General features: G+C 33.2%; 1 protein-coding gene across 6 annotated transcripts in view; it reads right to left on the minus strand.

Annotated features, from left to right (window-relative positions):
• The window catches only part of TRRAP (transformation/transcription domain associated protein), a 175007-nt gene that overhangs the window by 31799 nt on the left and 129382 nt on the right, over positions 1-13826 (minus strand). For all 6 annotated transcript variants that reach the window (XM_069084881.1, XM_069084880.1, XM_069084877.1 and 3 more), the window contains exons 61-63: positions 9672-9873; positions 2433-2597; positions 1108-1198 (exon numbers count right to left, since the gene is read on the minus strand). In XM_069084881.1, the coding sequence (XP_068940982.1) occupies positions 1108-1198; positions 2433-2597; positions 9672-9873 (458 nt within the window). The remainder of the gene's footprint in view (positions 1-1107; positions 1199-2432; positions 2598-9671; positions 9874-13826) is intronic.

Raw genomic sequence — 13826 nt, forward strand, 5'->3', positions numbered from 1 at the left:
CCTTCCTACTTCACAATGTGGTGTGAAGATCAAATAAAATGACACATCAAGATGGCACCATGAAAACTGCTGACTGCTCCGAATGGGAAGTAGGGGAGTAGTATTATTTTATGCTGCACACATGTCATGATATATCACTTTCAGTTAATTCCCCAAGGATCTAAAAATAATCTATAAACAAGTCTGAAACATATACAGTATCTAAGACACTCTAAGCTCCAGGTAAGTAATTTTTGTGTAAAAAAGATAAAATTTATACAACTTTGGAAATAGTGAGCCTGTGGTGATTGTTTTTCTAGCTCTATCTTTGATCTTAAAACACAAAAACACCAAATCTTAAAAAGTAATTTACTAGGTACTCGCAAATAACAGCATTTACAAAGATTCTTAATTTATAATTTTCCCAAAACAGAAACATAACATTTATCATCTACTTTATGTACTGTCACAGTTACCAGTGAATCCAACAGTGCCAGAGACTACCTTAGTAATATGATGCTAATAATTAACTATTGTAAATGATCAGCTTTTCTAACTGGCCATATTCACAAGATACAAAATACTTAATATACCAAAATTGAGAAAAAAGTTCAGGAGACCTTTTATCTAGCTAACGACAATTACTTATTTTAATATTATTAATTCATAAACCAAACCTGTGTAATATTAAATTAAACACAGTTTTAATTCTGAGCAATGAGGACACCTTCTTTGTGCTCTTTCCAGGTCAAGTCAAATTAAAGGCATTTATTAAGCTCCTATATGCACCAGGCACATTGCTTGGCATACAAAGAAAGGCAAAAACAGCCTTTGTCCTCAAGAAGGATCACAATCTTAATAAAAGGGAAAAGTTATAGGATAAAGACAGAGATAATCATGCACCAATTTTGGTGTATACCTTAGAAAAGGGAGTTGACACAGTAAAAACACAAATGATTTGGAGTAGATATTGTGCCTAAAATTTAAAGAGTACATAAAATTATTTGAGCTGTCCTAACACATTTTATCTATCCTCAATATACAGCAGAAGCATAAGATAGACACTAAAGAACACTGATACTTCCTTCACATCTTTCATCTTTCTCAAGAAAAAGAAAATAAACTCACCACTTTTGTAACGTTCTCGCTGCTCAATTTTCAATGTCAAATATAGAGTTCTTATGGGAAAGTAAACAGCTTGAGGATATACTCTTCCAACCTATTAAAAATATAGAGAAAATATCATTCATTCGTCACTGTTATTGATAATCAGACCAAAATAAGAAAAACAAATTTGTTTACCATACTTTATAAATGAAGAATTAATTAGCATTGAATATACACAACTGTATTCAACAAAGTGTGTACTTTACTAGTTATATGAGTCACGTTAAATTCCTGTTTCACTGAAACACAATTAAAGCATTCTAGTTTAGCTATGCCATTTCCTTCCAAAAAAGGTCTAAGCTAGGTTAAAATGGTGTGTTTCTGCACATTCTACCGGGGGACTGTTAATGAGAAGCATCACTATCATATTGCCTAATAAATCTGAAGACAGCAAAATGTAAGAGTACCTGGATCAGCACAAAGATCTTATTCATGCACATAACCGAAGAAAAAGAGATATAATGACACCAGTTAGTCTTTAAATTAGGCCACAATTCCCAGTGAACCCAACACTGCCTGAGAGCTGGGCCCATTAGAGTGTAACCTTACTCCACATAATTGCAGTATTGATGCTGAAAAAAACAGCCACTTCAGGTAAAGAGATACCATTTTTACCAAACTGAGGTTTTATGGTTTCTCTAAAAAGGCTGAGTAGACATTATCACGTAACTTTGGTCTTATAAATCTATTAATCACACTTTCTATTAAACGAGGGAAATAATATATCTAACTCAGTTGTAAGATAAGGGCTTACTAAACTACAGCAGATTCGTTCATCGTTGAAGAATATGAAACATGCAATTTGTATCCCAAAGGACATTATGCTTTAAGCAAAACACTAAAACCTTGGCATAAATCTGTACCTCATTAATTAAATAAATTGTCGATTTTTGGACTGTCATAAAACATATGCACATTTGTCAAAGTTGGACACAAAAATAAACAGCAGTTTATAAAGAATAAATTACACTTAAAGTGATTTTCACAATATTACCAATGGTATATCATATTTATTTCATTTTACATTTTATTGTACAATAATATATGCCTGCTGCTCAAATCAATGAGATTGCAATCCAATGTTATAAAGGTTCCATCAGCTATTATCAAAGGCCATATTAAAATGATCAGAAAGATATTAAAAGTACACTTTCTATCTCTATTATGCTGAAATTTAAACCTCTGGTTTAATACACTGAACAAAAAAAAATTGCTTTCTGAAAAGAATATAAAAGATTTAAGGTAAGAAATCAATCAATAAGTAAAAATAGCTTAATCAAACCTACCTGACTTATGAGGTTCAAAAGAAGCTTGCCTTCAGAACCAACTAAACAAGTTAATAGCTGTGGAATCCAAGCCAGCCACTGGATAGGAGGCACTCCAATGCAGTATTTATCTACGGCATCCGCCAATGTATTTTTGTCATCATCAAAACTCAAGAGCCATAATACCTAAAGAAAAGACAAAATGTTGTAAAGTTTTGGATATATCTCTTGTTTGCTGTGATCAGTAAGAAGTGGGGGGGGGGGGAAGGGAAAGAAATGAGATTTTATATAGCACCTATTATATGCCAGATAATGCACTAAGCGTTTTTTATTTATTTGATTTGTACTACCCTATTATTTTCTTCATTTTAAAATTAAGGAAACTGAGGCAAACAGAGGTTTAATGATGTGTCAAAGGTCACAAAGCTAGTCAATGTCTGAGGTAAGATTTGAACTCAGGTTTGCCTGACTCCAGGTCTACTGTTCTATCCACTGAACCACCAGCTGCCTCCAAGTAAATATACATTTAAGTGTATTTCTCTAATTGTAAAATACTATAGAGAAAATAACTGGCATCACTAATTCTTAGTCATTGTCTAAGACCAAAAGATAAGCTGATTTCACCAAATAGCAAGGAAAGCCTAGATCACTAGGCTTATCATTATATAACTTAAAACAGAAGACTGTAAATGTAAAATTTTCATGTTAAAATATGAAAAACAAAATTATTTTTTAGATGATATCTTTTAGGTAACTTTTAGAAAGAAGCTTTTAGCATAAAGATGCCCAAGTTTTCATCAATCACTTATGGTACCAACAGTAAGAGTCATGAAATTTTATGATCAAATCGTAAATAACTAACTGATCAATCACATGAGGGAAAAATCAAGCGTTCTGAAAACAATCATAAAACCAAACTAAAAATGCCTTTAAAACTTCATTTAAAGAAATTTATTGGGGCAACTAGGAGCACTCACTGGCCTTAGAGTCAGAAAGACTTGAGTTCAAATCTGGTCTCAGATACTTACTAGCTGTGTAACCCTGGGTCAGTCATTCTTAACCCTGAATATCTCCCCTCACACTCTCCCACCCCCAAAAGAGAGAAACTTATATATAAATTTTGTTTATTCTTTAGTGATTTTTTGGTTACAATATAAAGCATACTTTGACAATTTCCTGCTATTTTTCACATGCTTAAATGTACATATAGGGTAGCATGCCAGCTCTAGAGTCAGGAAGACTTGTCTTTTTGAGTTCAAATCTAGCTTCAGACATTTACTAGCTATTCTGACCCTGGAGAAGTCACTTAACCCTTTTGCCTCCATTTCCGTGTCTGTAAAATAACATGGCGAAGGAAATGGCAAACCGCTTCAGTATCCTTGCCAAGAAATCCCCAAATGGGGTTACAAAGAGTCGGACACAACAAAATGTCTGAACAACAAAAAGATGCACCTTTGAATATATTTTATTCAAAAGATTCCTAAACCAAGAGGAATGCTCTATATCAGTGGCCTTACCCGTCCAAACTGTTTGTTTGTATGTATGCATGCATACGTTCTTTTGTTCATGTGTTTATGTGTGTATCTATGTGCCACTCATATAAAAATCATGCCATGCTTTTGTTTGTCTCATTATACCTAGCATTGTGCCTTACAGAATGTTAGGAAAAGGTAAGTACTGTTGAATGGTTACAGATAGACTGAATTTATGGGGAGTACATTTTTTACTGATAGTACAATGATACCCTCAGTAATTCATTAATCATAAGTGATGAGAGTTAACTACCAGTGAAAAGGATATATCTACTTAGGGAATGTTTCTAAGAGTTTTAGTAAATTAAAGAAATTTAGAGCAAAAGACTGAAAAGATGCTCTGACTTTCAAACGTTACTACTGCCTGATAAGCAACAGGTAACAATCCAAGCTGGAATTTAGACAAGAAAGAACAGCTTACTCAGTTCTAACTGAGGGATCTCAGGACTTTTAATGCCCAAAGTTGGTAAAGAAGCCCATTTAACAGTTCACTCAAGGATACATGAAAAAAAACCAGTGTGATCCTACTAAAGGGGCTAACTAGTGCCACCTCCTTTATCCCATCCATATTTACCTCTTCAGCAAATTGTTGTTATTGCTTGGAAATAAGTCATTCAATCATGAACCAAGTTCTGATTACAACTGTTTGTCCAGAAGAACACAAAACTATAAAGTTTCTACAATGGAGCATTTAAAAAAATATCAAGCAAAAATAGCACTAGATCCAAAAGACTGGATTTGAGTAATGATGATATCTCTCTTTCTTGGGAATTTTTTCTGTCTCAGAACACATATAATTTTCATGCAGCAATACAGTTTAGTAGAGAGAATACTGGACTTGTAGTTAAGGGAAACATATTTACACAACCAGACACCAGTTGTATAATCATGAGAAAGGCATTTATACTTTCTCAGAGCTTCAGTTTTCTCACCTACAAAATGGAAAAGCACTTTACAAACCTTAAAGACCATATAGACCAATAATAAATCGTGTTTTTTTATCACTGTTGTTGTTATTATTGTTGTTATAACAATATTTTAATCTCAAGGAAATCATCCATGCCAGGATGGATTCAAACCAGAAACTATATTTTGAAAGAAATGTGAGTGGTGCCATTCATTAATGTTCAGAGCCAGGAAGACACAAATTCAAATTCCACTCTTTCCAGTGGCCTGGAAAGTCACTTAATTTCTCAGTGCTCTAGGTAACCGTCTAAGACCGCTGCAGAGAAGGCACAGACTTGCACTGGTGGAGAGACTGTCCTTACCTGGAAATTCCCTACACCAAAGAAATCACAGGCCCAGTCTTTGTCTCTATTCCTAGACATTAACTAAAATAAAACAGAAAACTAATAAAAGTACATAAGTTCCTAACATATAAATACAATTTCCTAACACTCTTTGAAGACACAAAGAATGATGTACAATTGGAAGTATATTCATTGTTTATTGGCTATGCCAATATAACAAAAATGAAGATCTACCTAAACCACTAATTTAGATCACTAATAAACTACCAATGGAATATTCCATAAAGCTGGGGAGAAAAAAAAAAACCACTCTAAATGAAAGATATAGAACCTCAAGAGAAATAATGAAAAAAAATGAGAATGGAGGAAGAATACTTCTACAACTAATTACATTATAAAATAGAAATCAAAACTAATTGATACAATTTAAAAATTAGAAAATCAGATCAGTGGAACATGTGACATAAGAAAGTATCAGCGATAACTGAATTCCATAAGCCAATGCTCAATAAATCTGAGAATATAAATTATTTGAGGAAGAATTCTCAATCTGAAAAGAACTGGTGAGAAAACTGGGAAGTGGTTTGGGAGAAATCATATTTAAACCAACAGTTTATGCCACATAGTATAAAAAGTTCAAAATGGATAAGTGAACTAAATATGAGAGGTCAAATGAAGATTAGACAAGAACCAGATGAAGTTACCTTTCACAGTCAGGGCTGGGGAAGAATTCTTAAGAGAGCAAATAATATAATAGATAATTTCAAATACATGAAATTTAAAAGTCTTTATAGGTAGAAAATCAATGAATTTAGGATAAGAAGGGAATTGTCAATTGGGGAAAAATCTTGGCAACAAATATCTTCGATAAGGACCTGATAATGTAAGATACATCATTTTATTAAGAATAGTAAGACCAAAGACCATTCCTCAGTGGTCAAAGGATATGAATAGTTTTCAAAAAAACTGAAAAGATATTCCATCAACTGGGGAATGGCTAAACAAGTTGTGGTATATGAATGTGATGGAATACTATTGTGCTGTAAGAAATGAGGAGGAGGCGGACTTCAGAAAAACCTGGAAAGACTCATATGAAATGATACTGAGTGAAATGAGCAGAATCAGGAGAACACTGTACACAGTAATCGTCACAGTGTGCAATAACTGACTTTGATAGACTTAGCCCTTCTCAGCAATGCAAGGACCTAAAACAATTCCAAGGGACTCACGATAGAAAATGCCATCCACATCCAGAGAAAGAACTATGGAGTCTGAAGCAGAGTGCAGCAGATTATTTTCTTTTTTTCGGTTTTGTTTTTCTTTCTTGTGGTTCTTCCTATTCATTCTGGTTCTTCTAGACAACATGACTAATGTGAAAGCATGTTTAATGGGAATGTATGTGTAGAGCCTATATCACATTGCAAGCCATCTTGGGGAGGGAGGAGGCAGGGGAGAGGAAGAAAATTTAAAATTTATAGAAGGTAAAGTTGAACACTAAAAGTAAATAAATTAACTTTAAAAAAACTTTTAGAAAACAAAAACAATTGCCAAAAAATTAATAACCATAAGAAAGACTACACCAAACTATTAGTGATAGAGGGAATGCAAATCAAAACTGAGGTTTCATGATTCAAATAGTTCATTGAAGGAAAGACAGTGAAAGGAGAGGCATGCAAATATATTATTCAAATGAGATAATATCAGTAAAAAGAACCTTGCACACAGCGGGCACTCTATAAATGCTATAAACTCCCTTCTCCTTAATATCAATCAATCCAATCATTACCCTAAAGCAATCTAGAATTATGCTAACAAAGTGATGTTCATACTCTTAGACCCAGAGATTCCCCTGCTAGACACATACCCCAAGAGAGGACAACTATACACCAACATATTGCTAAGAGCACTTTTGTGCTAGTAATGAACTGGAAAAAGAGGAGGTATCTACTATTAGGGAATGACTAAACAAACTATAGTACATATATGTAATGGACTGTTACTGTCATTTAAAAAAAATTGAAAATGAAGAATTTAAAGTACAGAAAACTTATATGAATTGATGCATAGTAAATTAAGCAGAACCAGGAAAAAGAAACCTATAAGCACAGTAATAATAATGTAAATAAAAAAGAGAAAGAAAATCCAAAACACAAAAACCATTACTATTGAATGGTATAATGACCAAAAAGGTTTGTACCCTGCAGAAGAGTTAAGGAACAAATATACCTTCTTCATTTCTTTTGTATTAGTGGGAAATCTATGAGCATGAAATATTGCATAAATTGTTAGATTCGGGTGACAATGGGTTGGTAGATTTTACTGAACTTTTCCCCTCTTTTTAAAAAATTCTCTATTATACAGATATCTCAATATGTAGGGAAAGGCAGATGAATATATTTTAAAATGAAGATGATATAAAAAACAAAAGAGAGAAGTGAAATAAAAAAAAACCCAACTATTCCTGAAAAAGCCACACTGATAGACTAAAAGTCATTATGAATTATGGTGTGATTCTCAAAACTACTTTTATAACATTTTGTATTTTCCCACAATTATTTTAATGGGGTAAAGAGAATTAATTTTATTTAATATTTATACATATACCATATGTATGTACACACAGATATAAAACAAGTCTCATACTGTACTTTTAGATGAAAAAATATTATGAAACAGGGAAGTAGTGGTTAAGCAAAATATTGGTCTAGGAGTCAAAAAAATTGGGCTGGAGACCCAATACCACCATGTGTCATGTGTAATCCTGAGAAAGCCATTTAGTTTCTCTGGGCCTCAATTTTCTCTCATATAATGGAAATATTACTTGTTTTATCTATCTCATATGGTTGTTGTGAAGATCAAGTATGCAAAACACTTTGTAAAAACTAAGCCTATATAAATGTAAGCAATAATTTTTTTTATTTAATACTTAAGCTATTATTACATCATGTATTTCCCTCTTTTTCTGAGACAGATCAGAACTACTCTATTATAACGGGCTCTCCTACTTAGGCTGGTCTTCAAATAAACATATACAGCCCATCTCAGACTGAAAGTCTTAACTTTAGCTCCCGATAGCTCATGCTCCACTGGAAAAACCTTCAGAATTCAGAACCACCTTCATGTCCTTATGGGTTATTAGAAATGGGCCTATTTTTAATACTGAACTTCTTCAAGTTATATAATATTAACACCAGGGAATGAAGTCAATAAAAACTGGCCTCTAATAGAAGTCCTACCATGATGCCTCATTGGATTTTAGAAGACTCTCATTGGAACACAAATTCTGCTAAATTTGTCTATCTGGAAAGGTTCTGAATATAAACCCAGCAATAGTTGATATCTGCCCTCTGAGGACCATACTGGCTAAATTCAGAGAAGCTTATTCATAAAAGTGTTATTCAATTTTGTCACTACAATTCATAAAATTGGCTACTGTAATCACTGGAGGCCAAGGGAATATTCACAATTTGAATCACATATGCTTGAAGTATAGAAGTAAATAATAATTAAGCCATAATTCTAAAAATCTTGGGAATAAGAAATTTAGGGGCACAAACCTAAAATGACTTCTCAGGTTCATTCCAAATCTAAGATTCTGGCCTTTCACAAGGGCTAGATTAAGTTAATTATCTAGCAATAGTAATTATCTTATTTTTAAAAAGCACCAACAGGTACAACTGCTAAAATATGAGTTAATTCTAAACATAAGAAAACATTTTCTGTATAAAGTGGAACCATGTTAAAAGAATACCTAATAAATTTTAAAATCACCACAAAAATAACAAAACTCATCTAAAAAATTAAGAACTAAAAGTTAAGAAAAATCTAAAGAATTACATGGGAAGTGATAAAGGAAGGTTTAATTTGGTTTAAAACTTTTTGTCACATGTAAATCAAGAATAATTTCTGCTAAAGTAACAATACATGTTACACCCTTTTCTCAAAGTTTGAAAAAAGTTCATATAAAATTTAAACCAAATTTGAGACAGAAGAAAAGTTCCTAGATTAAAGGACTGGATGTGGGTTTTTCTGGAAACAATATGTACAGTTAAAAACTCTGTCTTATTTGTTGAACATGGAACCAAAATGAAAGATTCTGAAGCATTAAATCAAGCTCTAGATAAAAGTACAAGTCATCAATACTGAGAACAGAAAAGACAGCCTAAATCTAATATTATTGTTGTATAAGAAACAATTACATATTTTACTTATTTCTTTCTTGCACGATACCAAAGAATGCACTAGCATGAGTCTTATCCAAATGGAGCTTACAATAATGACTCTAAATCTAAAACACTATTTCAACATGCCTGATCAAATAATACAGATTAATATTATTATTATTAAAGGAATTGGGAGTTAACATTGGGAGTTAAGTTCAACCTTCACTGTATTTATGGACTCAGAGGAATTCTGCTGCAATGACATAACGTTTAATCAATTGACCAACAAGTATTATTAAACATGTTATGTCTTACCTTAGCTAAGTATTTTCTTGATTTGCTCTCATTCTGATGTCGACATGCATGTAAATAGCAAGTGATGGCAGAAACACCAAGATGAAGCTGCCGCTCCTTCACAAATATATTCTCCAGGTAATCACCCCACATTGCCCAGGCCTTCACCAACACATCATGCATTTGTACAGCTGCTGAGAAAGCTTTGTTTGCCTCCTCTGACCTATCAGAATGCAAAAGATTAAAATATGGATTCAAACATTTTAAAACTTGGTCAGATTTTCAAGTGAGCAAAACTCCAAATAACTCAAAATAGAACATGATCAAAAGATGGTGGAATTACTCCTTTTAAACTAACAGTTTAGATATAATTCCAGAATCTAAATTTATCATTTTAACGACTAGATATAATTGCTGAGAAGCAGAAAGAGAAATGAGTTGGAATAAATCAGTCTCAGTTCCTTTATCTGTAAGATGAGAGGATTGTATGGTCCCTAACAACTTCTAGAGTCTATATTTTTCGTAAGGAAAAATATATCTTTTTACTATGAGATTTTATTGGAGAACTTGACTTACAACTCTTGGCTGCATTAACTGAAAATTCTATAACACTTAACTACTTGCTGGTCTTCATTTTTATCTCAAGCAAGTTTAACCCACTTCCTTAATGGTCAAATGTCCAATTGCGGCCTTTACTAATAAGCATGTCAATATCTTAATGAGCAAGTGATTCAAGCCCACCTTCGCAAAGATTATAGGAATGTATTTCTAAACCACCAAAGATATACCCAGTTTATTAAAGTCCTCAAATGGGGAAGATAAACATTTTGACAGAATACTAAAATAATTTCAATCAGAAAAACAAAAAAAGACCAAATAACTTAGGAAAAAAAGAGAAATATACCAGACACTGCATCTAGAATGGCAGATAAAATATTCTAAATTAATGGATGGTGCTGAAACTACTCTGAAACAGTAAAGCTATACTAGAATAAATTTGTCTTTGCAAAGGTAAAAAAGATCAATTTTGAAGTTTTTCTTTTAAATTTTATATAAAATGTCTATTAAAAACACTTCTGCTCAAAATTTTATGTTAGAATTTTAATGTTGTAGAACACATTTAATTACATGCCAGGCTAAAAATTTAGATAATATAATTCTGAGGAAACATAATTTAACTAAAACATTTTTCAATATCATTGTTGAAAAAAATTATTTTAAACAATCTTCTAGGGGCAGCCAGGTGGTGCAGTGAGTAAGAGCACCGGCCCCAGCGTTGGGAGACCCAGGATCGGTTCTGGCCTCAGATACTTGGCACCCACACAAAATAACTGGCCATGTAATCTTGAGAAAGTTACTTAACCCCAATTGCTTTAAAAAAAATAATAATCTTCTAAACTTTGTTAGTAAAAGTGAACCTAATTTAATTCACCATATTCTAAATATTCCCCCATGCCTTGCCATTAAAAAAAAAAAAATCAAGGACAACAGTACCGGTAGGTCATACAACAAAACTGCATTATAGAAAAGACTGCAGAAATTGAGTGCTTTGTACTCCATCTGCTGGATGCACAAAAGCACATAACTGGAAAAAAAAAATCACAGAGCAGAAATGTTAGTTTCAACTAAAACAAATCTTGCAGCTTAAATCCTGCTACAAACTGACTGTATAGAGAGAAAGATTTTGTTTCCAGGACCAAAAAAAAAAAAAAAGGCGACATGATACACCTTCTAAAATGCAAACACTTGTAAAGAAATGCCAATGCCATCAAGTAAGCATGCAGTACTAAAAAGTTTCTCTGACCTTCCTCTAAGGACCTCAAAATCATTAAACAAAGTTACTAAGTTGTTTTTCCACTTACCCTACCACTGCCTCATCATGAAGAAGGCTACAAGGATAGCAGCCAGGCTCTGAAAGGGCCTATCAAGATGGAACGGCTTCAAGCAGTCTGTGTGTCTATCGTTAGAGAATCTGTCTAGCTGACTTTGGAGAAGCTTATCGATAACCTGTTCTGGTCACCAGATAAATTTTCTGGACACACCAACTCAAAACAGTACATACAGAGGTTTTCATTTGCATCTATGCTCCACAAAAAAGTACTGAAGCAAGTAATGAGTTATTACTAACACTAAACGAAGTTTTTTAAAATCCTTTTGAGTTATTCATTATGGAAATAGAATGATATTTGATCACAGCCAAATGACACTAGAGAACTGAGCTTCTAAACTTTCTTCTTATAATCAGAAGTTGAACCCTCAAGTTTTAAAAGCAGTATATGAGAACAGTGAAGTCTTGATTGAGTAGCTCCTGCCCATTTGTGTCCCAAGATTATCCCCGCTCACTTTAGACAATGGCTTAAGATTCTGCCCCAGGCTTACTCTACTTACTTCAAACAATGTTAGATTCCATATTGTCTGCCCCATTTACCATACCTATCTCATTCCCTAGTCTGCTCTGGTCCCACTTGTTCCAGGCTTTCTCCCCTTCCTTGGACCATTTCCATAGTTTAATATCAAGCTGGGCTCTGATTCACTTCCACTGCTGCCTCTTTCTCACAGTAGTAAAAGCATAGATAAGAAGAATCAACTTTTAAATGCCAAGACTACTTCCTCCCCCCCAACTCCGAGTATACAAAGTTCTAAAAATTAATGATCCTTATAAAAATATTCATTAAAAATATCCAAGTGGTTTTATATTTATTATAACATTCTTTCTTTTTCCTAAGAGAAATGCTTCTATTTTCTGTTGGGCATTAGGCAGAAAGGTGCAATGCCATTAGGTGTGCAGGCAATTTGGAGTCAAATGGTACAAATCTTAACTCTTCTACTAATTATGTGCGTAACCTTGGTCAAGTCACTGAACCAATCTGGGACTTACATAATGAAGGGAATGGAATAGTTGATTATGGTAAGATTATGGTTGATTATGGTAAGATTAGCTAACATTTTTATACCACTTTAAGGTTTATAAAATGTTTTGGAAATAACTCATTTGATCCTCACAACAACCCTCAGGGATGTTATCATTATCTCTATTTTACAGATGAAGCAATTAAGACAGAGTGGTTTGCACAATGTCACACATCTAAGTGTCTGGGGTGATATCTGAATTCAGTTCTTCTTGACTCTAGGCCAGTGCTCTACCCATTGTGCTAACATATCTCTAGGGTTAATTTCAGCTCTGAGATGTACCCAACTTTCAAAAAGGGGGCATGAAACATTAAGGAAAAATAGAGAAGAAAAAGAAAGAAAAACAAATATTAATTTAAATTACTAGATAATAACAGTTGACAGACAAAATAAAATCAGAAATAAACATCTCTCCTAAAAAGTTTTTCAGAAACACAACAGTACTAGTTCCCCTAGTTTATGGAGTAACCAATACCTCCCTCCCTAGCCTTTGTCTTGGCTCCTCTCATTGCTTTTTATCAAGTGGAACTCCACGTAATATTTTGATTCATAGGAGATTGTGGGCTTTGTCAGTGAGAAGGCAGAAGATGCTAGTTAAAGTTAAGTGCATTTCCAAAAGATATTTGACTGGAATGATATAAACAGAGTGGAGAAGAAAATATCAAGAACAAACTGTGCCCAATATTACCAAAAGAGTTAAAAGCTCACACCAATATCACAACAGCTAACTTCATTTAATGATTAAAAGATTTATGAAAATTTATCACCTACTTATACCAGATGTATTCTTTTTATATTTATATATTACCACTAAGAGAAATTAATACTTTCAAGAAATCTTAAGTTAATAGTGCTTTAAGAAAAGCATTTTCCTTCTGTGTAAAATTTTTTAAAACTTAAAAATTAAGAGAAATTTTAGCATATTTAAGAAACAAATCCAATATACTTAAGTTATAACAATTATTTTAGAGGTTTTAAAAAAAGAACTCTGAATAGTGGCTCCATGGGAGACCACATAGCTATGTAATTATGATCTGTGGTAATGCAGAAATTAAAATGACTAGCATTATGGAAAACATGATGCAAATGCAAATAACTTTGCCTGTCAAATAGCTTATTAAAAAGCCAATTAGCCTCTATATTATACAGCCTCTTTATTTCCCTGAGTAGCTTTCCATGTCCTTGGTTAGGCTGCTCTGGCACAGAACACTATGGCAGCAGCCTGATAAATAACTCACTTGACCACTATTTTCCATTTCTAACAAC

This window comes from Petaurus breviceps, unplaced genomic scaffold (assembly GCF_028583685.1).
Source record: "Petaurus breviceps papuanus isolate PSGF00001 unplaced genomic scaffold, PetGlider_PUasm1.0 175, whole genome shotgun sequence".
NCBI classification, from domain to species: Eukaryota; Metazoa; Chordata; class Mammalia; order Diprotodontia; family Petauridae; genus Petaurus; species Petaurus breviceps.